The following is a 26292-nucleotide window of genomic DNA, read 5'->3' on the forward strand; positions in this document are numbered from 1 at the left end:
TTTCATTGTGTTTCTCATTCATAATGGCTGCACACATAACATGAGATAAGTGGTCACAATTATAAAGTCATTATGTTCCTCAGACAGATAGGAGTTTGTCAAATCTCCTCCATGAAAAACGGTTCAATAAGAAGTAAAACCATTTTTCCGGGGTTGCAGGTATCAATAGCGTGATTAGCAGTCTTATGAATAAGTTTTCATCTTATATAGTGCTGAGTTTGTAAATACTTAGGGTTGTGCCTTGCTGCAGAGGCTTCTTTGTTTCCAAAGATAAAAGCCTTTAAAAAAAAAAACAAACCAAACAAACAAAAAAAAAAAAAAAACAAGTTTGGTTTATTAAAGGAAGAAAACAAACTTTCAGTAATTTTGTTTGTTCCAGGCCTTGCAGAATTTTGGGCTTTGCCACACTCTTTCCATGTATTTGAAAGGACTGGAACATGAAAACACGGAATGGTGTGCGGAACTACAAGAAATGCGCTACCAGGCAGCGTGGAGGAATATGCAGTGGGGCCACCTCTCTTCTGTCAAGTAAAGTGACATACTTTCTTGCTAGTTCTTCAGCTGAAAGGCAGTGATTTCAGTTCCAGGCAGAAAAATATTACATTAGAATATCATTTCTATGAAGCAGGTCACCTGATTGATCTTAATCACTGCATTGAAAAGCAGTCGCTTACACTTATACCTGTGTGTTTTGTGGGCGCATGACTTTTCATTTTCCTGGGAAACTGCATGCAGTTGATTCTTCTTTTGATTGTTTGTAACTGCAAACTTAAATTTTTCCATTTGTGACTCAGATAATGGATATGTCCTAAGTACATATGAGGAATATATAGTTTTTAATGTTTAATTTATAACTAAATGGGGAAAATATTACTCAGTACACCACAAGAGGTTATGAAGACAGGGATAAGCAAACACCAGTCTTGCTGGTGCCTCATAAGGAGTAATCTCCTCCCTTGTGTCATGTTGGGTGCCTGGCACTGGTTCTTTCATACAGCTGGCCAGGATACAGTGTGAGCTCTGCCCTTTCCTAGTACAGCTACATCATCACACATTTTAGGAGGAAGACAGAAAAGATTCATTACATTTTGGTAAAAGCAGAAGTTACATGGCGAGGTCTTCAGTAACTCCTTCTGCATTAACAACCATGAACATATTCTTTGTATTCCAAACATTTTGACAGTTACTGTTTTTTCTTTGTTTTCAAAGAACAGCTTGAATTTATAAAATACTAATTTAACTTAAAATTTAAAGCATTGCATTATTATTTATCATGCAGAACAGCAGCCCATCCAACTGCAGAAAAAGTACTACTAAAAATATTTGTTAAAAAGATAATATTGACTTCCTTGTAGAGAAATATAATTTTCCTTTTATTTTATGTTACTTTTGCTTTATTTTTAAGAGATGAGACAGGAAGACCAGGGTACCATGAATCATTGTATGATGCTCTTCAGTCTTTACGAGATAAGGAATTCTCTACTTTTTATGACAGTCTGAAAGATGCCAGGTAACTGTGTGCAAATATTCTGCTGTTAGAGAGAGAGATGGAGAGTGTGGGGGTGTTTGTAGTAGCAAGTTATGTATAAAAGACTGTTATGGGGTTCTATGTGCTTAAATATAGACTCTTGCATATAGTAAAATTAATTATTCTGGACTGCAACTTAATTTCTAAGTTTTTTAACTTGAATTTTTCTTTTGCGCTTATACAATTTGTGTGCTAATTTAATGTACATTTTCTGTGGTATACACCCCTTGCTTTACTGTCCTTTTAAGTGGATTTGAATGCTGACTGCTCTCCTTTTGCTGAGCTATCGCAAAGGCTTTGGAGTTTATATATGCTTACCATGGTTTTGTTTCTTAACAAGCTTCATTTTTTGAACTTCAATGGCAATACAAAATAATTCTGAACTGAATAGTTTTGCAGTTTAAATTCTTTTCACTATATAGAAATTATGTTATGGATGTTTGGAATTGCTTCTGGAGATTAAAAAAAATAATTTACTATTTCTCTGTTAAATCCATAGAGTGAATGAAGTAGAAGAGCTCTGCAAAGGCAGTCTTGAGTCTGTTTATTCATTATATCCAACTCTTTGCAGACTACAGCTAATTGGAGAGTTGGAAAATATAGGTCAGCTGTTCTCCAGGTATTCGTTTAAGCTTGTTTCATATCCTTTCTTAGCTTTCAGGATTTTTGGTAATCAATTCTAGCACAAAAATAAAATTACCTCAACAAATGTTATTCATTAACATCTCAAACTTAATCTTGAAAATTATATGGATTTTAGCTTTACTATGTGAAGACATATCTAGATTCGCTTTATATCCAGACTGGATTTATTCATGGCCTCATTTTAATTATTTGATATTATGCTAAAATTGTGTTTTAAATAACTGTTTTCTTTGCTTTGTTTTGCGATCCCTAGCATCTCCGAGGTAGCAGCCATATCTCCTAGCCTTTGATTTACTAAAGTAACTGGTTAATCCTCTCCTAGTTTCCTTTCAAAAAATGTTTTCAATTGAATCGTACCCATAGATCTGTTGAAGGTTGATTCAGTTTGAATCACTTTCTTCATGGACCACTGTTACCATCAGTATTCTACCTGAATTCTCAACATTGGGTTTTAATCACAGGAAGATATTTCTCTCTGAAGTGCTATTAACAGTGAATTTTTTCTGCTGTATTTGTATTGGTTTGGTAGCTTAGAGTCATCCTACAGTCATTTAGCATGTCCAGGACCTTATGGACTGTTGTTAGTTGTAGTTAATGAATCACCTAAGAAAATAATACAAATAATGCCAACCTACACAGCTTCAATGTCACAGTTTGGCATTTATCCTTATATTAATCCATAATCCTATGTATCCCATAGTCCTATTATTCTTATATAATAAAATAGGGATTTTGGTCTCTAATCTTTTAAGTAGCCCTATGTTTGAATGCAATTTCCTTTGCTGGCCTTAACACAACAGTTTCTGGTGCGTAATCAGGAATGTTTGCAGCAGAGCTGTTCACCTTACTCATGCTAATCCCTTGATCTTCATCTGTGTTAAAACTGGAAGCCTGCTGGTTTATTCTGCATATTAATCATTGTAGGGTTTTATGGGCTGTTTCTTGGTTTTCAACTGTGGATTGTGAACTTCCTCAGTAGTTTACCTCTGTTACTCATCTTGCATTTCACTAATATTTTGTGAGAATTAATAACAGGTCTTTTTTTTTTTTTTGATAACAACTGCAGATCTGTTACTCCTCAACAGCTGAATGATATTTATTTGAAATGGCAGAGACAGTCCCAGCTTCTCAAGGACAGTGACTTCTGTTTCCAGGAACCTGTAATGGCCTTGCGCACTGTAATTTTGGAGATCTTGCTTGAAAAGGAGAATGAAAACACCAAAAGAGAGTGTATTAAAGACATCCTGACCAAACATCTGGTGGAGCTCTCTAGACTTGCAAGAACTGCTAAAAATACACAGGTAACAAATTCCAGAGAAGATCAGTAAAGATCAGTGACAGATGTTTAGTTTTCTAAGTTTATAAAATAATTTCATTTTTTAACAGTACTAAAGATAAGCTGTATTCTATGTTTATTCAATTAATCTATTCGTTTGAGATTTAAACTATGTAGAACTTATTCATAAATTGCAATTATGGGCATGTTTTCTGATTTTTTTTCATAATTAAGTTACTCTATGAGGTAGCATAAAAATGAAATTTTCAGTGAAGAATGCTCTTATAGTTCTATTACTTTATTTTGGTGCAGTTTTATGTAGCCAGCCTTCACTCGCATCACACTGTTGTAGTTTTCCAGAGTAAAGCTGCCAAAAGAACTCTCTTGCATCTGTATATTTACCATTGTCTTCAAGGTTTTTATACCCTCAAGGCACCATTGCACTGTGGCAAATCTCCCTCTCTGTACGACTTAATGGGATTTGCAGTATCAGTGGTTCCTGCAGCTGTTAATGCCTTTTGAGGTCCAGAGTCAGCCTTGGCCTGTTCTGGGTAGTGCATCTGGAGGAGTAACAACCAGAATTTATGGAGCAACAGTATCCTCCAGGAACCACTGCAGATGATAGTTCTAGCTAAACGTGTAACCTCCAAAGATGTTTGACACTTCACATATTGCGAAACGAAATTAAAATTGGATTTCAGGAAGATTCTAATTCCCTTTGAGAGTAATGATGAAATCAGTTGAACAGCTGTCTTTGATTTCATAAATTTGTGGAGTTTACTCAGTGCCTCTAGAACTGTTTGGTAAAATTCTTCAGATTTTTTTATCGCATACGTGCCCAGCCACTAACACTGGGGATGAGTGTCTAAGAGCCTCAACAGAAGTTAATTTGTTTCACTTTGATTTTTAGTTACAGAAGATTAAAAGTGGGCCACTACCTTTGGGGAGGATTAGAAGGTTCTGAAAGATTGAGCGGGTGTGTTCCTGAAAACATGGTTGTTTCAGCCTCTTCAGTGTTGTAGGTCATGTGAAACCTCTGGACTGTTCTTCTGGGCCTTACCAGGCTTTCAAACCATGGGATCATAACCCTTTGCTTTTGGCACACTAGTAATTGACAATACTGAGTGTCTGCATGTAGGAAAGTTTTTGAGGCAACACTTTTTGCAACTAATAGCTTTTCTTCCTCTTTGGTGCCACTACCATCCATCAGGAGAAGGAAGAGAGGGATGTACAGAATCATCACGCTGACCACTGATGGAAGTACCCAAACTTACATTGTCATTAACAAGCATTCTTATATTTTAATTGTTTACCTTGCCTATTTAAAAGTTTTATTGATTCGATTATTGGTTGGATAAGTTTTGAAAATACACTTTAGTCTTGATCTTTGACATTGTTAAAAAGATAGTTTGCTCTTTGTACTATCATAGTGATATTGGATTACTAAATAACGAGGATGTTACTTCACTGGTGATATAAGTGACGAGGTAGGCATGCAGCAGAATTAGTGTATGGTGGTGCTGTTTTTCTTACTGTTTTTCTCCAGTCTCTTGGGATGTAATAATAATCACTAAGTTAAATTATAAATCCATTCTTTCAGTAGATACTTATTGTAGAATTTCTATACCTTATACCTTCAAGTAATTTGAAATGTTAAACATTGATACTTTATTTTGAGATTTGTGAGGTTTAATTCCATTATATTTTTGTTGCAAATCAGGATTTTCTGCAAGTATATAGAAAAATAACTTCATCTCTTTGCTGCAAATAAATTCTTAGCGTTGAGTAGGCAAAATATGCTGCACAGGTAGAGCTAGTGAAGATGGACTTTAAAAACAAAACACTGTGAGATGCATGTAGGTGACTTAAAGAATTGTTTATTCTTTTTTGCAATTTCAGATTCCAGAAAGAGCTATGTTTCAGATTAAACAATACAATCCAACAGCATATGGAGTTTCTGAGTGGCAACTAGAAGAAGCTCAGGTTTTCTGGGCTAAAAAGGAAGAGAGTCTTGCACTGAATATTCTTAAAAGAATGATAAAAACATTAGATGCAGATTTGTTTCAGGTATGTGTTATATTCTGTATAAACCTATGGGAATTAAATTATTTAAGATCCTGTTTCCACTTTCTGAAGTTTTCTCTTGGAAGAAAATTAAAAGCCTGAAATCTGTTTGGTACTCTCAGAATGTCTGAAAGCAAAAAAATCTGTATTAGCAAATCTTTCCAGGGGTTTTGAAAGCGAGTCTGTTGTTGCTGTTCCTCTTCTGATTTCCATGATTGTTCCATGAATCAATTGATGAGGGCATCCAAAATTTTAGTTCTTCTCTCACCTTCCAGTGTTATGTTCACCCTGTCCACATAAAGAGGTTTTGTGTTTTCACAGCCTATGACATCCTTCAGTATTTCAGTCAGTGTTGCCATCTTGATCAGATGTCTTTAATACGTACCCTCTACTAAAAGTATTTTGGAAACTTGTCCTGGTATACAGTTAAAGCTGAGCTTCCAATCTGGAGACAAGTCCTTTGGAAACCTGTTCCATTATCTTCTCAGAACACTTTTAACCGGGTTTCCATGTAGAGGTCTGAAAAATTTAATGGTCACACATAGTTATCGCAATTCCTGAATGTTTCCTACAGAGTATGCTATGGTACAGCAGACTACTTGGGAATATGAGAAAATAAGATTCTGAAAACTTGCTGTGAATTTATTTGATTTTTATTACATGTTGCTGTTTTTTTCTGCTTTTCATTGTTCAATCTGTCAGGCATTTAAAAATATGTGCTCTTCTTTAGTCTATCATAGAATATGAATGTCATTTAAGGTTATTGACTACTGTAGGTATGGATGGTAAATGACTCTGTAGATACATTAGTGTAATAGTCCTGAATGGTTGAATTATATTCAAGGTTTAAAAGATGTATAAATTGCCGACTTCATATGTAAAAAGTATTTTAATTTGGTACTTTCCTCTTTTTCTTTTTTTGTTTTTGTTTTTGTTTTCTTAAAACTTGCTTTCGTAAAGGTCGAGAATGATCCTCATCTGAAATTGATGTATACGGAGTGTCTGAGGCTATGTGGAACCTGGTTAGCAGAAACATGTTTGGAAAACCCTACAGTCATCATGCAGAAATACTTAGAAAAGGTACATCCAGTCTTTGAAATATGCAGTCTTTGACATAATGCTGTGCTAAAATATGTCCTTAAAATGTCAAGTAAATTTTACTCTTTTTTTTTTCTTACAATTTTATTTATTTTTCTGTATTGAAAATATGGTTTCTTATAAAAATATTATAGTTTCACCTAGTCTTGTATAACATTGTTATCTTCAGAATATTCAAAATATTTAGAATATGGCTTTACATAGTTCACAGTGAAATTCTGTGTAATATTGGCTTAAAAAGACAGAGGTAATGACTGCGAGTCCTGTTTCCCTTTCCTGTTCCACCCCATCCACATCCTCTCCTTCTTGGGACAGATCATTCACTTAACATTTTTTCAGTATGGGAGTTGTGTTTGCAACAGTCTCTTTCCAGGTACTGGAAAGTCTTGCACTTGCATTTCCAAGTACTGTATTTTTTTTTTAAACTCTTAGTAATAGGAACATTTTTATTAGTATTTGCCCATGTTTCTTTATTTCACGCTGATTTCTGAAACTCTACAAAGTTGCTCTTCTCTGTTACTCTCTCATGGTTTCGTCACACTGATGATTAAACTTTCACCTATAATTTCTTCTCTTTTTGTCACTTTTTGGTTTAGCTTTTATTTTTTTCTCACTATCTTTTAAGGGTGTAAAACTATTGTAAAAATTCATGCTTGGTTACTCTAAAAGATAGCTTTAGGAGACTCCTGTCTGGTTATTACCACTCTTTCATACAGGATGATCTTTTTGACTGTTTGCACTGAAACACTCCTCAAAGATTACATTCACTTAGGAGAAAAATATTCAGCCTGGTAGGTTTTATTTTGTATGCATATATATCCCATCATAGGCAACGTTAAATAACCTGTTTGAGCAGATGGACCTGCTTGAGCAGAGGAGTTGGACAAGATGACCTCCAGAGATCTCTTCCAACCTCAAACATTCTGTGTTTCCATTTTAACAGAGTTTAATCAATTATTTTGCAGCAACATTAATCCAATTATCCATCTTACCATTGTTGTAACTTCCCTTTTAGGCTGTGGAAATTGCCACCAGCCGCAGTGGAGACGGCAGTGACGAGCTGAAGAAAGGAAAGATGAAGGCTTTCCTGTCTTTGGCTCGTTTCTCGGATAATCAGTACCAGCGAATTGAAAATTACATGAAATCCTCGGAGTTTGAAAATAAGCAAGCGTTACTGAAGAAGGCCAAGGAGGAGATCGGCCTCATAAGGGAGCGCAGAGTTGAGACAAATAGGTGGGACTTCCCATGAAGACGTGGTTGCTATGGAGCCATCAAAGGCTCCATCTTTACTAGTTCTCTGTCCCTCTGGGCAAGTGGTACAGCATGGCTCACATCTCTTCAGCTGCATTTTCCCTTCTTTTCACAAAATAGTGGCCAAATTTCTAGTGCTTGTTTCAAATAGTTTCTGAACTGTGCCTGAACATGGTCTATGAGAGCACAAGGTAGTGTGGGCCAAAACTAAGCCAAAGAGTGTTACAACAGTTAAACAGCATGCATGGTCATGGGCCAAATTCACATTTATTCCCTTTATCTGATTAGTTTATTTGACAGAGAAAATGTTACAGAGTAAAAAGTAAATATTTGAGATTTTTCTCCCTTACACATTTGGTGAAAGTGTAGAATTCATCTTAATACAGAACTCGTAAAGATTTCAGAAGAGCAGTTGAAAGTGAGCAGAAAAAAATTGAACTTCAGCAGTTGGAAGCTGAAGTCTTTACACAATGATCTGTACTGGATCTTCGCATTTAGACCAGTATTGAGATCGAATAATGAAAAAAAGAAGACATTGACTGAAAATTTACTTAGAGTGGTGGGTCCCACAGGGAGTGTAGAGTGGTAGCTCCCACAGTTTGGTTTCTCAGTTGTTTATTTTATGTACTTGTACATACAAAGAAAGTTTAACAAAAAGTTAGATTAGTAAGCAAGAGAAGTAGGGAGGGTTGTAAGTTCGTTAAGAGACAATTGGTTAAAAATGTCTGTTCACATAGATACACAGTGAAGGTCCAGCGAGAACTTGAACTGGATGAATGTGCCATCCAAGCCCTCACTGAGGATCGTAAACGTTTCTTGTGTAAAGCTGTGGAGAACTACATCAGCTGTTTACTGAGTGGAGAAGAACATAATATGTGGATCTTCCGACTCTGTTCGCTGTGGCTTGAAAATTCTGGAGTTGACAGAGTCAATGAAATGATGAAGGTAAATGTCTGCTGTGGCTTTTCCTTATTATGTTTTGACATTAAAATATCCATCTTCTCTTTCTCTTCCTGTGTTTCTAGAAGATGAGTTACAGTGCTGTGCAGTATGTTTTCCTATGTATCTCCTTAACTTTTCCATCAAAACTTGCTTTTTCAGTCGTCATTGCTCATCTGTTAGTTTTCATCAGTGAGAGTTGTCATTCTCCATACATTTTAATTTAACTTAGTTGAATTTAGCATTTTAATTAGACAGGTCTGTATGATTAAGCATGTCTCATGATCTTTCACTGTTGTCACCTTGTTCTTTACGTACCTTGGATACTACCCATCTTCAACATCCTTTAGTACATTATTCTAGTTTATATTATATTTACTTCTAAGTGACAGGATGTGGTTTTAGATTGTCTCTATAACATAGTAACCAAGCACCAGTAGAGTTCTCATTCTCAGGCTGATTCTGTCATTTCTGGGATCATGCAGGAAATATGTTGATTCTTACCTGAATGATCTTTTTGTAATGGAGATCTGTTTAATTTAATTATTTGTGTTATAGTTAACTTTGAAAAACAGTAAGTGTTCCTTTACTTATACTTTTAACACACAATTGTTTCTTGTCTGAAACTAGATTGTATTTTTTTGTTGTTAGGATTGTCTCTCAACACAGAGTCTAGAAATGGATTCTAAATCAATATATCTAAGCTCAGCTAGAATAGAAAATAGTGGTTTTCTTGTGATGGACTTGTAGCATTCAGGAGACATGGAGCCAGATGATGTGATACTCACCGATTGTCATTTGATCACACAGCAATGATTACTCTCAGTTTAAAAAAAACATACAAAACCAAAATTCTAGCCCTTACCTGATATTTTATGATTACAACTTTATTTTGGCGTTTAGTACAGCTTTCTAACTGAATTTTCCCTGCTACAGGAAAATGCAGAGAAGATCCCTTCATACAAGTTTTTGCCTCTGATGTACCAGCTGGCTGCTCGGATGGGAACCAAGATGATGGGTGGTTTCGGATTTCATGAAGTTCTGAATAAAGTAATGTATGCTTTTTGTATCTAAAGATAGCACTTTTTTTGCTTAGTAGTACACGCTTCTAAACGATATCTATCTTTCATTGTGCGGTTATAGCTAAAAGAGTTATGTAGGTGATAAAGGCGTATTAGAAATGAATTATGCAAAATAAGTGTAGCGATGGGAAAGGATTTTGGACTTTTTGCCTTTCTACTTAGTTGATTTTCCCGTTGTATCAGAATAGTCTTATGCAGGTATAGGAATATACTTTGAGCATATTTTAGTTGTGGAAATACCATCTAAGTATTACTTTTTATTTCTTATTTGAAACCTTAGAAGTTCAAGAGAATTATTAATGTTAATTAAATATTTCTTTTCTTCTGTACAGATTTTAATAATGGGATCTTTTCATTTTCCTTGACAGCTAATGTCTAGAATTTCACTGGATCATCCGCATCATGCTTTGTTTATAATATTAGCTTTGGCAAATGCTAACAAAGATGAACTCCTCACAAAACCAGATGCAAAAAGAAGAAATAATTTAATTAAAAATGCCCCGAAAGAAATCTCCCAGCTTGATGTGGTGACTACAAAAATTTCTATTTTATTAATCACATTCAGTCTTCATTAATTTCATTTTGTTATAAATATATATATATAGGGGTATTTTAGTGTACAGGTCATCAGCTGATTTTTGTTAAGAAAGAGTTGGAGTAAAAAGTACTTTTAATATAAAAAACCGCTTCATTTTGTGCACACTTTGGTAATTATTACTGGAAGAAGTAATTATGAGGTTGAACAAAACATGATTGTTTCCTGCAACAAATAGTCCCAGCTATTGCAAAGAGTTTTGTGATAGATGTCCTTGACGTGTGGTTCTGTAAAAGGCATTTTAGATGCAACAGAGACTTGAGTGGGTTCATTGTTAAAAGTACTTACTGAATTATTTTTTCTGCTTTGAATGATACCATCTGTTTTGGAATCATCTCATATCTAGATTAATGCCTCCTCTTTCCCCCATCCCTATAGGCCTGACACGGTTGTTTCTCATTACCCTCTTTCCCACCCTCCATTCTCTGCCCCCATTGTGTTTTTCTCCACATTTTTATTTTGTATTTGGCTTTTTTTCACCTTTTTCTGAGATTTGTAGTTCTTTTGTGGTACCACTCGTAGGAACTTTTCTTCACATTATTTCTGTTCATATCACGAAGGGCTGTCCATTATTACAATTTTCTCTGTTTTCATAGGATGTGTCTCTTCTGTACTTATCTGACTGCATGTTATGATGCATCATTCATTGTTTGCAAGATCTGATATTTGTGCTCCATTGGCATTTTTTAGGACAGAACGGAGGCTGCTCGCAATATAATCAGTATCGTAAGAAAAAAGAGAGCTCATATGGTTCGAGACGTTGAAGCACTTTGTGATGCTTACATCACTTTAGCGAATCTGGATGCTACCCCGTGGAAAACTCAAAGAAGTAAATCTTGGGAAAATTATTTCTCTATTTAATAGTGAAGATATATTTTGTTTTCTTGGATTAAAATGTAGATTTCTAGATATTTAGTCAAAGGAGATACTGTGCTAGCACTGTGCCCAGTTTTTGATAAATGTAGAACTTAGTCTAGATTAAAAGTCATAGGAATTACTTGCATTGTAAGGTTCAGACTTTCTGAGTATGAAACACCAGAAAACTCCGGTTGTCCTGTGGTCATCTTCATCAGCTCAACAGAAGCATGAAGTGAGGTTTGGGGTTGCAAAAGCAATTAAAGGTGCTTTTTGTGATCTTCGATGTATGTTTATAGTTCTGAATTTTAAAATATTAATTCCTTTTAATTACAGAAGGAATAAGGATTCCAGCCGACCAGCCAATTACTAAACTGAAGAACCTGAAGGATGTTGTTGTTCCTACCATGGAAATTAAGGTGACTGAAGTTGAAACAAATATACTTAATAATATCATGTCTTAGAATCAACTTCAAGCTTTTATAAGGTCAGTCAGGGCATTTCTCTCTTGATCAGATACCCACGTTCTTTACAGGTCAGCCTGCCAGGGCTACTTTCCTGTCAGGAGGGAGATGCAGTGTGAGATGCTTTCCTTAGGCTTTGGAAGACCTTGACCCCAAATCTTAAATTTGCTGGATAGTGGCTTATCATATAAAGGTGGTTTTGCCACTGTTACCACTGACCAGTCTTTCATTATCAGCTACCTGAATCACAGGGAGGATCTTGTTTTGTAGGTGCTAGCTCAGAGCTTCAGGGAGGCGCTTACATCCAGAAAGTTGTGAGAATTAAGATACACCTCTTGCTGTTCCTGAGTGGCCACCTCATATTTTTTTGCTATTCAGTAATGGGGAATAATCCATTCCCATTAGCATAAGTGGTGGATTCGATGGGTGCATGGGCACTTGGATGCCACGTGCTCTTCCTAGCAAACATACCCATTTCAGTAGCGTAGGGTTGCCTTTTGGGCCAGCCACCTAAAATGTATGTGTTAGGAAGCCAAACTTCCCTATGTTGAAGTGCCTCAGGCTATGTCTGTAAAGCTAAATAAAACAAGCCAAGGGACATCACACTGTTTGACTTCAGAGGCCAGAAGTTGCCACCCATGCTAAAGAGCAGTTGTTTGCAGGGCTCCCGTTGGCCCCAGGTGTTGCCGCTTTGTATGTCCTTTGCTTTGCCTTTCTTCTCCAGTGCAAACTATCTGAAATAGTTGGAGGTGTGTGGTGTGAGCACCTGGGTGGTATTTCCTTACAGCTGCCTGAGCAGGGCTGCTTTGTGGCCTGAGCATCTGGAGGATGGCTGAGGATACAGATCCTGTAGCTTGCAACAGTTTTAAGATTGTAGATTGGGTCCTTTTGCAGCCTAATGTAAGCCTAGTGTCCCCCAACTATACATGAACATTTTCTTGAGAGAATGCTGGTTGGGATGGGCTGGAATTGTGTCAGAGCTTGTTTGGCTGGAATTTGTGTCAGAGCCTGCAGCACCAGGTCCCCAATCCCAGGGAGGGGAACACAGAGGAATCCAACTCACTCCTTTGTTCAGCATGTTTCTGTACCCTTTCTGAGTGTTATCCTTGTAGATGATAGAATGCTCATATTAATATTTAGCCTATAGTCTGCTAATGAGGTTTGCAAACAACTTGTTGCTACTTTTTCTGAGTCAAATTGAGGTAATATTTGTATTAGTTTTAAACTAATTTATGTTTTCAGGTGGATCCGACAGGACGATATGAGAATTTGGTGACAATTATGTCTTTTAAGCCAGAATTTCGGTTAGCAGGAGGCCTGCATCTGCCTAAAATAATCGATTGTGTAGGATCAGATGGTAAAGAAAGGAGGCAGCTGGTTAAGGTAGGTTCTGTCAGTTGTAATGACATCTCAGATTTGGCATGCTGGCATTTTTTAAGTTCTCATGTTAGTTTCCTCATTTATCACTTCTGTACCATGAGCATGCTTTTCACAGTTCAGTGCCAGTTTTCTCAGTTCAGGAATGCTTTAATAAAGGAAATTACAAAGTAATCATAAGTAATAAATAATAGTATGTAAATATAATAATAAGTCATCACATTAAATATTTTTTAATTATTTTTCAATGATGCATGTAATATATGGTAGCTTACCTGACAAGTACCAGGCCTGCACCTTGCATGGTCATGTCTCAACTAGTGACCTGGAGTGTACAGCTCATAAAAGCCATAAACATTTTGTGTTAAATACCTCCTTTTTTCTTTCTTTCTTTCTTTCTTTCTTTCTTTCTTTCTTTCTTTCTTTCTTTCTTTCTTTCCCATATAAAAAGTTACTATTCAGAGACAATTAAAAACATGCACATAGAAACACAAATGTGTAAAAACCATGTATTTCTCATTAAACTCAGTTGATTTCATTCTGTCTGTCTTTGAATGTAACATTCAGCAGCTGCTGGAAGAACTCTGTTTTGCTGTTAAGTATGGGGTAGGTTTGAAAGTTTTAAAGAGAAACGTGGGTCACTAGATCTGCATCCAGTAATGAGAACTGCAGCACCAACTGATGCTGCTTCGGCTGAGTGCTGAATTGCTAAATGTGGTGAATTTAGGTTGATTGAAACCTCAGTCAAATAGCATTTGTCAAAAAAAAGGAAGAAAAGGGTGATGTTTTAAGTTAATGGTGATTCTGCTTAATCAGCTGAGCACTATTAGAAAACCAAGCATAGAGAAAAAACAATTGTGAATTACATTTTGTTACAGGTGATTATTGTGGAAAAGTAACTTGTGTTTTCCACAGATTTTTAAAGTAATTTTTTTAGGATGCTGAACAAAAAGTTGGATGCTGAAAAGTGTTCTTTAACTGCTTTTCCTGTTTATGCTAAAGGGGCTTGATGACCTGAGACAAGATGCTGTTATGCAGCAGGTTTTCCAGATGTGCAATACATTGCTCCAGCAAAACACCGAAACACGAAAGAGAAAATTAACAATCCGAAGATACAAGGTAATCCCGAACAGCTGCTGCAGCAGAGGAATAAGTGCTACAGATAAAGCCTGTTTCCCCATTCTCCTCTTTTTAACCTAAAGACAATATAAAAGTGTATTTATTTATGTTTTATTGAAATAGTGACTGCTCCTTAAAGTATGGAGTAAACAATTAATGCAATGTCATAATTACAATTATTACAATTGGATTTTTTCCAAATCCTTAAAAAAAGGATGAACTTATAATTGAAAATAAATTAAGTCATGCACTGTCCTTGAACTCTAAGTTGCTAGTCATTAAACTTGAGCATACAAGTTTCTTTATTAAATCTCTTTTTTTTAAAGTCTTTTGATATTCCTTAATTAATAATTAATTTTAATCTTTCAGTATTCGTTACAGTTGAACCCAGAAGTCCCGTCTAGGGTTTGTTCATGCAGAATTTGAATTGCAGACCTGTTTTTGTTGGAATTGGGGATATAGGAATAAATTCTTATTGTGAATGCAGAAAATGTATTTGAACAGGAACTTTCCCCTCTTCCTCACATTTTATGTGCTTGAGTTTATAATAATAGCTATGAAGGTGACATCTGAATAAGTGCTCTCTAAGTAAAAGTTCTTGTCTTTGACAAATGAGGAGTGTGCATTCCAGAATCAATAAAGGAGGTTATCTCAACTGCCAGCGTAGTTCTAAGAGTTCACAGGTGGAGTTGGACTTACACTTTTTGAACCATTTTCAGTGAAGACTCAGATCTTTATGTGTGTGAAAATGAATGAGAGCAGGATAAAAGTGAATGAGGGTTGCACTATGGGATGAAGAGACTTTCATAAGAAAAGAAAATGGAAGAAAACAGGCAGTAGCTGTTTTTCTGAGGACAGGAGATTGTTAATTCCGGCCAGTTCCATCTGCTAAAGCAACAGAGGTGACTAATGCAGCCAGTTAAGAAGTAAGAAGCTGTTCCCTTGGGTGGGAAGCAGACTGAAACAAGCCAAATACGTTCGTGCAGCTACCACGTGTTTGTTCTTGGTTTTACTTTTTATGTGCAATTTGCACATAAATTCCCATTCCGGCAGAATGTGCCAGAATACTGGCACAGACATGCAAACTGAGTATAATCATAACTTGTACTGAAGTGCTTAGTGGAAGATTCTCTGGGATGGGAAGAAATGTGCAAGTGTTTGATAGAAAAACTTTGAGTGTATTTTATAAATGCATACATGTGTCTTTAGAATGTATATTGTGGTCAGCTGTATGGTTTGGTCCTTTTTAAACAACACTTTGCAGCGTGCATATTCATAGCTGTGTGTGTATCTCTCTCCCCCATGCAGCAGCGGTTTTGTTTTGCAGGTGGTTCCCCTCTCTCAGGGAAGTGGGGTTCTGGAGTGGTGCTCAGGAACAACCCCCATCGGGGAGTTTCTGGTGAACGTGGAAGAGGGAGCTCACAAGAGATACAGGCCAAAAGATTACTCCAGTTATCAGTGTCAGAAAATAATGATGGTGAGTCAAAATAATGAAAGAAAAATATCTGGCTCATATTCTCTTACACAGAGGGTTAGGAGTTTTTGTTTAATGTATTAACAGAGAATTATGTAGTATGCTTTTAGTGTATAATAATGAATATGACCAGTGGCATGGAATTAATAGACCTTCAGACTAATCTACATGCAGCCTGGGAAGAGTTTTTACAAAATCAAAAATTGCTAAATGCAGAAAGGATTTGAATACAGCTGAATCTCCAAGAATCTGTGAGTTGTTTTCTAGAATATAAATCTATTGGAATTCCAAAATTATCATTACAGAGACCCAGCAGAATTCAGTATGAAGTTATCTTACAGATTTAATTTATATTGGTCATGCTTCTCATTGCATTGAAAAATCATTTTGTTTTCATGACTAAACCAAAATTCTAAATACTAGTTGTTGAAAATAAAAATTTGGTTTTAGAAGGCAGCTGAGATTATTGTAATGTCTTAATTGCCATCAGGCAGTGGGAAGGAGTCTGGCTTCTCCTCCACCGGGACAGCTGTGAACCCTCTGCCCCCTACAGTGAGTCAGTTCACGGAGCTCAGCCAAAATAAGAGTAATTTTACATTAAACTGGTGGAAAAATATCTGTATCAGTAGATAGAAGCAGGGGAGGGTTCCTTCTTCTGATGACAGGTGGCTGCTGGGTGGATTCAGCTGGTTTAGTTCAGTTCCACAAACCACCTCACCATACTTTTAGAAAATAATTAATTGTACTTTGTGTCACCATGATTGTGCAAGGTATTTCCTTTTAAATCTCTGTAGTACTACCAGGACGGAAGTATATTTATTTTGGGCTTTGTGCAGCTTTTGCATGTGAATGAGTGAGAATGACTTTCTCACAGTGACAGGAGCCATCGGATGAGCAAAGGTAGAAAGTGCAGCGGAACCATCTCCCAGCGAGATGCATTTACCCGTACAGACATACAGAATAGATACACTTGCTGAGCCAGAGAAACGGGAGTGTGTTTTTTACATGTAGCCCATGAGTTGTGTATGAAAATATAATTCTATAGTAAAACAGGTAGGTGCATTAATGGTTGCTGTAAAAGAGACATTCATTCCTGACTCAGAGAGGGAAAGAGAACAGCATTTCATGGAGGGGAGAGGGGTAGAAAGCAGGAATGTGTTTCTTTCAAATGAAGAGGTAATTTCCTTTCAAAGTAGGCAGTCCTGGGGAAAACATTTCTTATTTGTTTAAAGGATGCACAAAGGAAACATTCTGAAGAGAAATACAACATCTTCATGGAAGTTTGTGAGAACTTTCAGCCTGTGTTTCGTTACTTCTGCATGGAAAAATTCCTGGATCCAGCTGTGTGGTTTGAAAAACGGTTGGCGTACACTCGCAGTGTGGCTACTTCTTCTATAGGTATTGTATTGGATTATTAACATTGGCTTTTTAGATTTTGTAAACAAAGAGTTCCCACCATTTCAGAGATAATGGCTTATTCTGCTTTTGTCACATGTCAGAAAAGGGGGAGTAGGGGGCAAAAAATGCCAGCAAGAACACCAGCATTTATTCTTATAATTAAGATTCCTGATGCATCCCCCTGCCCTTTCCGTGACAGAAAACCAGAATGAAGTTCTGTGTTTCTTTGTTTCTTGTAGTGGTTGGTATTTTTAGGTTCTGGTAGGTTTTTTTAGTTTCTACCGGACTATTTCTGTTGTTCTGATTTAACACGTATTCATTTCACCTGGAGCCTCAAATGTTTTAACAGAGTTGAAAACCTTAATCTAGTAACAAATCTAATTTTATTGTGCACTTGCTTTTTATATATATATTTTTTTTTAAAGCTGTGAAATTGTTTGGTTAACCCATCTACAGAGAGAAATGGGTAAGAAGGCTGTGAAACAATACACGTCTATATGAGAATAACCTTTTTGCAGTTGCATTTGTTATTTGGCTTTGTAGAACGGCATTTGCTCTTTACAGAAGTAAGATGAATACGTGAGGGAAGAAGTATTCTCATTTTTAATTTGTTTGCACGTCTTACACTGATTCTAGTAATCTTCTCTTTGTTAAATTTTCCATGTTTTTTTATGGCATGTAAATATACCTTTTTATTTTAGTTGGCTACATTCTTGGACTTGGAGACAGACATGTGCAGAATATCTTGATAGATGAACAAACGGCAGAACTAGTGCATATAGATCTGGGTAAGTGGGACAGGCAAGAGAATCCTTATCTTTTTTCTACTTCAACATTTTTTTAAATGTTTATCTTTTTATTTAGGGGTTGCTTTTGAGCAAGGTAAAATCCTTCCCACACCAGAGACGGTTCCATTTAGATTAACCAGGGACATTGTGGATGGAATGGGTATTACTGGCGTGGAAGGAGTCTTTAGAAGGTGAGTGGTCCTAAATTGCACAGGGTAAGGAGGCAACGAAGTAATTTTACTTGAGGCATTCTGATTTTTACATGTTAATAGTTCTGATGCTTGTGAGGACACTCAGATTTCTGCTGATAATATCCAAACATAAGGGCTGTCCTCTAACTCATACGCTGTTGTTTATTATATGACCAATTACAAGTTAATTATTGTTCTGCTTTCCACTTACCAATGGGTTATTGTCACCTTCTTGTGGAATTCAGGAATGGCTCAGTGCTTGCAAAGGCTCCACAGCTGAATTCCATCCTTTAATAAGACTGCTGAATTTTTTTCCTTCAGAACTGTGTGTTTCTTTCAGAGCTGTACTATATATTCAGAGCTATTGAGTTTCTTTGAGCCATTTTGTTCTGTCTCTTATTTCTGTTTAGTTTTATGTAAGTAATTTGCAGTCTTTTTCCTCTTTTGAATCTTATATTTGATATCACTTTGAAAGTGCAAAATATAAATCCCACAGTATATTTGAGCTGCAAAACAGAAAAATCCCAAAAGGACTGAGTTTCTGTCAACTTTCGTCGTATCTCCTGTGAATGACCCGAGAACCCTAAAACGCAGGACTTCTCTGCCATTCAAGACGTTAGTGATGTTCATGGCCATGGTGCTTGCAAAGCCCAAATTTCATGTCGTTAGAAAAGTACATAGTGTGTTGTCTCAGTAAGGCAGCAATTAACAAGTTGTTCCTAATATACCTTTGTCCTGTGAATGAACAGTCACTGCCACTTCTGCTCTAAACATGATGCTGTCAGATTCACACTTTTGTGTTACTTCTGAAAATTTTGTCCCATACATTAATTGTTTGGCTCCAGCTGAAGCATACAGTATAAATAAATACATAAATACATAAATACATAAATAAATAAATAAATACAGTATAAAAGACTCTGGTGCAGATGCCGTTTCTGCCTCAGCCAGACTGAATTGTAGTGAACAGTAAGTGCATAAGTAAGCCCTCTCAGGACTGGATGTGAACACAGTCAGTTAACGTTGCTGTGTGTGTTCTCATCCTGAAGCAGACAGGAGCCTCATCCCTCCTCTGCTGGAGTACCTGCCCTGTAAGGAAAGCTCCGTGTTCCTTCCACAAGCTTAGTTTACTTGGGAGCAAATGTAGGTAACCGCTTCTATATCTGAAGTCAGTGGAGAGACTTCAAGAATCGCTTCATGTCTGGTACCGGATCTGCTCCCTTCATGCTAAGGGACGCTGTCAGGATTCCCCGGTGTGTTGCAGAGCACCTCTGGCACACACAGTTCCCTCCTGCCAAGCAATTCTGCCATCGTGGGTGTTAACCTGGTGGATAACTCTGTATAGAACTGTTTCAGACAGTGAAACAGGTCATCTCTTTCCCACCAATGAACTATCCAGTCTCCTTCTGGCCTTACATTTCTAAATTTCTCAATTCTTTTTTTTTCCAAAATTGAAATATCAGAGAGGTTAGTCATATGTTAAAAATCAACCTTTAAGAAGCGTGAAAATATCCATTATTTAAATGATGAAAAATCATTCAGTTTTTCCAAAAAGAACCTAAATATATAGTAAAATATTTTCTAGATGCTGTGAGAAAACAATGGCTGTTATGAGAAATTCTCAAGAAGCTTTGCTGACTATAGTAGAGGTAAGCATTTCTTCATTCTTTCTGACAGTAACCTGCCAGAAAATCTTCAGTTTCTTCTCTTTGTCTTTGTCTGCATTACTATATTGAATATTCATGTAGGGGGGTTTTGTTCAATTTGAGTGTAGAAGTGTTGGCCGGGTTTGTTAACTGATGTAGTCTTCAATAAAATCAAGATCAGTTTGTATTTTCTGTGGGCACTGGCCATTTCAGGCATATGCAGTTTTCCCTCTTCAGTATCTAAATGTTTCTAGCCATGGTGCAACAATCCTAGCGTGAGTAGTGCTGATCGAATTAAATCTTCTTTGCATAAGTCACAAAGAGGATAATTAATAATTTTTAAAAGCAGCTTATACTATGCATTAAAGCTGATGGATGATATTTAGTGCCTGGAAGTGTATAAAAAAAATGGCGTCTTCATTGCCAAGATGGGACTGGGTGCAAAACTGAGTCAGGCTTGAACAACACAAACACCTGCAAATGATCAGTTGCAGTTTTATCATTGGCTTGTCTAAGAGGCAATTTTAGCCCAATTCTATTTGATTTAAAACAACAAAAAAAAAGAACAACAACAAAACCCACAAGCAACCTCCTAATACTGTGGTTAGCTTGAGCATTGCCAGCTGTTTCTGCTCCTGCTAGGGCACTGGACTAGCTGTGATGAGCACTTTAAATTAAGCAGTGGTTTATTTACTGTGTAGGTGCTGCTCTATGATCCTCTTTTCGACTGGACGATGAACCCACTGAAAGCCTTGTATTTGCAGCAGAGACCGGAGGATGAGGCTGACATGAGCTCTACGCTCAGTACTGATCCACAAGAATGTAAAAGAAAAGTCAGGTGCGAGATTTTTGTCTTAGCGTCTGCCCACTCCACTGTTGCCTTGTGTTACTCTTTGCTTCCTGAGCATTGCTCAGGATCCCTGTCCTGATGCTCTTGTTTTTCTTCTCTTATTCTGCCGGCAGTGATGACCAGAGTTTTAACAAAGTGGCTGAGCGTGTTCTGATGAGACTCCAGGAGAAGCTGAAAGGTGTTGAGGAGGGAACAGTGCTCAGTGTGGGGGGACAGGTGAACCTCCTCATTCAGCAGGCCATGGACCCGAAAAACCTGTGCCGACTCTTTTATGGATGGAAACCCTGGGTGTGACTTGGAAGGATCCAGCATGGCTTTACAAGAAACCTCTTTTTATGCAGGAAGTGTCTTAACATTTCACGTGGGTATTTCACAATTAAAACTTGTACCAGGAGCAAGAAGGCTTATATGTATGTGGTGGATGTTTGGTTTTTTTTTTCCATAACTTGTTACTGAGAAAACATTTCTTACCTGTGATCACCACAGAGTGAGTATAAAACACCAACCAGTGCTTAGGTATTCCTTGTGCCCTGCAAGGACTGTGCTTCTGCAGACTGGGCGTGTTGTACTCCTGAAGCTTGAGATTCATCACTTTTGTTTGTATGATAAATAGCTGCTGTCTTGTATAGAATAATTCATATGGTAACATGACCGTGTAGAATGGATGAGCTAAAAACCAGGAGTCATCAAGTAAGTAGCTAAAGTGCATTTCAAAAGGAGGGTTATACTTGCAAGATAATGCTACGGTGAATGTAAAAGAAAACAAGAGAACCTCATGTTTCATGAACATGAGGGTTCTTGAGGTGGGTTTTTTTAGCTCAGTTAAATGGACACTTTATATAGATATGGACTTTGAGCCAAGTATAATATGGCTGCTTTTTTCCTGTTGCAAAGAAAATTATGTTGGTATTTTATTTTTATAACATTTAATAGTATAAAGAAATAAAAAATATTTAGCTTTTGTAGCTCAGACTTCTTTGATAAAATAGACTTGACTATACCATGAAACTTAGCATACAAGAGACGCCTCTAAAGCAAACAGTCATTCTGTATCTGGACTAAACACCCATCAGAAAGTTGTATATTGAGCACAAATATCTCATTCAGGTTGCACACAGTTTTACAGAAGTCATTGTTCCTTCTGAAATAAAAAGACCTACTATAATTGGATAGTCAATGAATATGGATAATAGGAGAATCCACTCAAATAACAGTCTCACTGCTGTATTTAATAAATCTTCGCGAATCATCTGTATATTTAAAATACAAATAAAATTTGGCATATCCTCACATTGTCGTAGTTTACACTTTATGCATTTTTACAGCAATATAAATGAAACATTTCTGTTCTAATTAGCATTTCACTGATCTTTATTTGTACAATGTTCCCATAATTTTTATGCTGTATCTTTGTTTTATAAGGTAATGTCAACACAGCAAGATGAGTCTTTTGTATTATGTTTTCATGAAGCTGGCATAAATTTCTGTTGAATGTTGGAACCAAAAACGCATCCTGTTTTTCCTGTGGGGAAGAACTTAATCCAAGAATACAGTGATTTGTTCTCTGAAAAGGAAACTTACCTGACAGAGCGTGCACTCGGGATGTGGGTTGTGAATGACACTTAAGAAAGGGAGAAAAGTCCTACCAAGCAATTACAGAATGGCAGGTGGGAAAGAACTAAACAAGAAGCTCTTGAAAGTTGTTATTTTTAAGCACTGATTGAAAAAAACGAGTCGTATTTCTGGATTTTTTTCTCATGCTTCCTACAGAGGAAATTCTTTAGGCAGTCTGACTTCAGAGGAAAGAATTTAATTATTCCTCTGCAATGCTGGTAACTTGGTGTCTCATACCTATATTGTGGATGTCCACACATTTTCATTGTTCAAGCTGAATGAAATGGAAATGAAATTGCACGTAAATATTGTAGATGTAATTGGAACCTGCTTACATTATTAGAAAGCTCCTGCAGCAGTGAAACACCATTTAGCTGACAAACATATGCAAACAGTTTGAATTATTGACAAACCTTAAAGTCTCAAAAACACTGTCAAAACCAAGGTGGCACAATCCTGTTACCATGAGATTTAATCTAACATTCTTGAGATAATTCTCATCTATGCAAAGCCTCATGTATCCAAGTAGTAACTGTCAGAGCCCATGTTTGCTTTTTGTTCCATTAATGCTTCAAATTTTAAAAGTCAAATTTGGGAAGTGAGCAGTTTGCAAAAATGTGTCATCTCCAGATACACACTTTCCTTGTGTAAGAATAGGAAAAGAAAATCTGCGTGGAAATGCTGTTTAATTCTGAAAAATGGTTTTGTCACAGATGCTACTACCGATGGAAGGTTGGATTACTATTTGAGAGCCTCATATATATTTACTATATTAGTAAGCTAAAAATATGTGAAGACAAGTCAAGTTGCTTCTTTAGCATGTTTTTTTTTTTTTCTTGGAATGCATCTTAGCAAAACATTTACATTTAGAAAATACAATTTCTAAGAAAAGTGAGCCTGTGATCTAGTGTGGTGGGGAAGAGTTATTGTTCTTGTTTGACCCATGCCCTGGAGCATGCTCTCTACCCCATTTCTTATTTAGCAGTATAGACGGAGACTTCAGTTAAGCAAAATCCAAGATGAATTATATGGGTTTTTAGGGCTTAGAGCTAGTGCGGTGCTGCTGTGTTCAGTCAGCTGCCAGAAGTGAAGCAAATTGCCTCAAACTGAGATGGAACAATCACAGTTTACACATGAGCTGCAAAAGGCATTGAAGTAAATGTTTTCAAAACAGGTTAAAGATAAAAATGCCTGGGGATAAGTGCTAAAAATAAGCATCACTTTCTAATAACTTTTTCAGCTTTCAGTATAAAGCTTGTGCATTAATTCAGCAATCTACTGTCCGGAAGACTCATGCTGTGCATTCTGAAGAGGGAAATTGTTGCAAATGTGCTTTAAGAGAACTGGATTCCATTGCCATTTGTATTTGTCAACAGCGGAGTCTACCATAAAGCAGCGGATGTTTGCCTTTTCAGTCACCTTTTGTTGCTGAAATTACAACTCCACAATGGAGCAGAGCAAAATCTAAATAAATACTAGCAAAATTACCATCTAGGATTTGTACCCATTCAACAAGTGTCTCCCTCAGAGGAAAGGTGACCTCGGGGTGCTACATCTGGGCCTGGTGTGGAGTCTGCTTCTCTCACAGGAAAGGGAGTAGAGAGCTTTCTGCTCCTAAGTTACGCTGTGGAATCTGAGACCATTCATACGGATCGTGCTGTGACTTTAGAAGTCTAAACAACGCAGTGGAAATGCAATTAAAGATACAATTTAGATCTTTAAAATTACACGCTCTTTGCCTATACCTGCCACAAATCTATGTGACACTAACTTAAAACTTAAAAAAAATTTAGAGCTAGAGGCAGTTCAACTTGTGTTACAGAAATGGAGACAAAAGACAATTAACTTTCCTTAAGACTGCACATCTGACAAGCTCGTTTCTGTAATCATGAAACATTATCTGAAATCAATGCCCTGCTTTTTTTTTTACTTAATAATTTCTACTTAATATTGCTCTATGGTTAAAAAAATACAATTTCTCACAAAATCTGTTGGCCAGTTTTTCCAGATGGCAGGGTAACTCCTGAATTACATCAAACCTTTTCAGTTGTGTAAGTGTAAATGAGAAGAGAATCTGGCTCAGTATATGAGGCTTTTTTTTTTTGACTTGCCTCACTACCTTAATCAGTTGCTAATGTATGTTAACACACCTATACATTGCATAATACGCAGGGAGATCATACACACTAATAGCCCCTTGGCTATGTCAAAACACAGAAACTGAGGTCTAACTGATGCCTTGTCAGCGCACAGCAGTCCTACTGGTGTAATTAAAACCAGTTCTAAATCAATTTATTGAGGTCTGTGAAAACCACTGTGGATGCAAACTGCCATGTGACACACATCTGTTGATAATTGCCTCTTGTCTGTTTATCTCATTTCTGTCATTTGCACACAAGGTCGTTTAAAGCAGCACCGATACAAGAGTTATTGTTTTAAGGTAGATGTTACTTACAGAAAGATAATCACAGACCTTTGCGACTGTGGTTCTCCTCGGGATATATGGCGATTACACAAAGCAAAAGCGCTCGATCATCGTTCAGTTCCAAATTGCCATCTTTATGTAAAACACAGAGAAAGCCTGTGGGCTCCCCATGTGCACAGTTCCCGCTGGCCTTCTCAACCACTGTCTTTCTCACTCCTACAGTATTTTTTGAGTCTTAGTTCTGAGGACTTTGATGTATCCTTTTTTTAATTTCAAAAGCCCTTCTGGATGCGGCTTTGAGCCCGGCTCTCCAAGTACTTCGCCCATCGTTTCCTGTTTTCATCACAGCATCTGCATTACAGATGTGGCTGAGGGGGCTTCTTGTAGTTTGCTTCTGTGAAAGAACAACTCATCACTTAATTATAGGCTTTTAAAGTTAAATAATGCTCTAGGTAAAGTAATTACTTGTCTGTAAAATATTTGTTATAAATTGACGATAAGAAAAAATGATTTTTACATCTTTATCCTATTATATTGTCCAATTATTCTTCATTAGAAATATGTGTCAGTAAGCAAGTGGTTCAATTGAGTGTACACTGAGGAACTTAATGGATTTCTTAGCTGCAGAAGGAGGCTCTTACAACATGTTCTGTATATAAAATAAGTCATTTACTTAAAATGCTGGCTGCCACAGTGCATTTAACATTTCCCATTTATGAATAACTCATTATTTTGATGTTAATATTCCAAGTCTCTCTATGAACTAGTTTGAATTTAGTGTAAAAACACTTCTTCGTCCACTAGAAAGAAAATCAGGGCTTCCTTTTGTAGGGTGCTCTGTTTTTTTAGGATCTGAGGGAGATTCATCCTTGTGGATGAATATGAATGTGAACCAGACACTTTTTCTGAAAGATTCGTGAGATTACTCCTACATACTGATCTCTGGCCTTTATGACTGTGCAAGAAGACAGACATTTCCTAATACTGGAAGTACTAAATACAGACAGAAGTGCTGCAAACAATCACACTTGCCTTTATGAGTTTGTCTCTGGCTCTTCAAAAAAGTACGGTCAAAAAATAAAATAAACTTAACTCTAAAATACATTAAATAAACATGCAGTTGTGTTTCAGCTTTGCTTAACAAAACCACACACCAACAGTAAGGGACAACAATAAATTAAAACCTCATTACATCATCCCAAGAGCTTAAAACTAATATCCTCGGAGTAATTCAGAAGTATAGATTAAGTACAGAGAAACCCTGACGACTGCAGCAGCCGCCTATTTTGGAGCGTGCTGTAATGGGCTGTGATGGCTTTGGGATTCAGTTGACTGGTTGCCAACACTGCTGCAGAGGAGGGTTCACAGCAGTAATTGCATTTGATGCAATACTTCACTGTGGAAAGAAGGTTTCCTTAGATAGTGTCAACCTGCATGATAAGAATGACAAGTATTGGCTTTTTTTCTCAAAGATGAACGACACGTGAGTCATGATTGACAATGAGGAGTCCAACACAAACTATTTGCCTTTCACATATCTACTTTCACCTGGAGTTCTAGCCCATGGCACAGATGGTACATGGATATTTTATCTAGAACATTACAAAATGGTT

At 36.8% G+C, this 26292-nt stretch overlaps 1 protein-coding gene across 4 annotated transcripts in view; it reads left to right on the plus strand.

Moving 5' to 3' along the window:
- The window catches only part of ATM (ATM serine/threonine kinase), a 74502-nt gene extending 52355 nt beyond the window's left edge, over positions 1–22147 (plus strand). For 3 of the 4 annotated variants that reach the window (XM_065048839.1, XM_065048853.1, XM_065048844.1), the window contains 21 exons: positions 380–528; positions 1406–1510; positions 2028–2147; positions 3240–3474; positions 5349–5516; positions 6474–6593; positions 7627–7844; positions 8600–8807; positions 9738–9851; positions 10252–10410; positions 11169–11307; positions 11670–11752; positions 13040–13180; positions 14177–14293; positions 15621–15770; positions 17000–17165; positions 17867–17953; positions 18030–18144; positions 19730–19793; positions 20492–20628; positions 20754–22147. In XM_065048839.1, coding sequence (XP_064904911.1) covers positions 380–528; positions 1406–1510; positions 2028–2147; positions 3240–3474; positions 5349–5516; positions 6474–6593; positions 7627–7844; positions 8600–8807; positions 9738–9851; positions 10252–10410; positions 11169–11307; positions 11670–11752; positions 13040–13180; positions 14177–14293; positions 15621–15770; positions 17000–17165; positions 17867–17953; positions 18030–18144; positions 19730–19793; positions 20492–20628; positions 20754–20934 — 2976 coding nt within the window. In that variant the 3' untranslated portion in view covers positions 20935–22147. The remainder of the gene's footprint in view (positions 1–379; positions 529–1405; positions 1511–2027; positions 2148–3239; positions 3475–5348; positions 5517–6473; positions 6594–7626; positions 7845–8599; positions 8808–9737; positions 9852–10251; positions 10411–11168; positions 11308–11669; positions 11753–13039; positions 13181–14176; positions 14294–15620; positions 15771–16999; positions 17166–17866; positions 17954–18029; positions 18145–19729; positions 19794–20491; positions 20629–20753) is intronic. The other variant, XM_065048860.1, reaches the window with a different exon arrangement.
- The last annotated feature ends 4145 nt before the right edge of the window (positions 22148–26292 follow it).

This window comes from Columba livia, chromosome 1 (genome assembly GCF_036013475.1).
Source record: "Columba livia isolate bColLiv1 breed racing homer chromosome 1, bColLiv1.pat.W.v2, whole genome shotgun sequence".
Taxonomy (NCBI): domain Eukaryota; kingdom Metazoa; phylum Chordata; class Aves; order Columbiformes; family Columbidae; genus Columba; species Columba livia.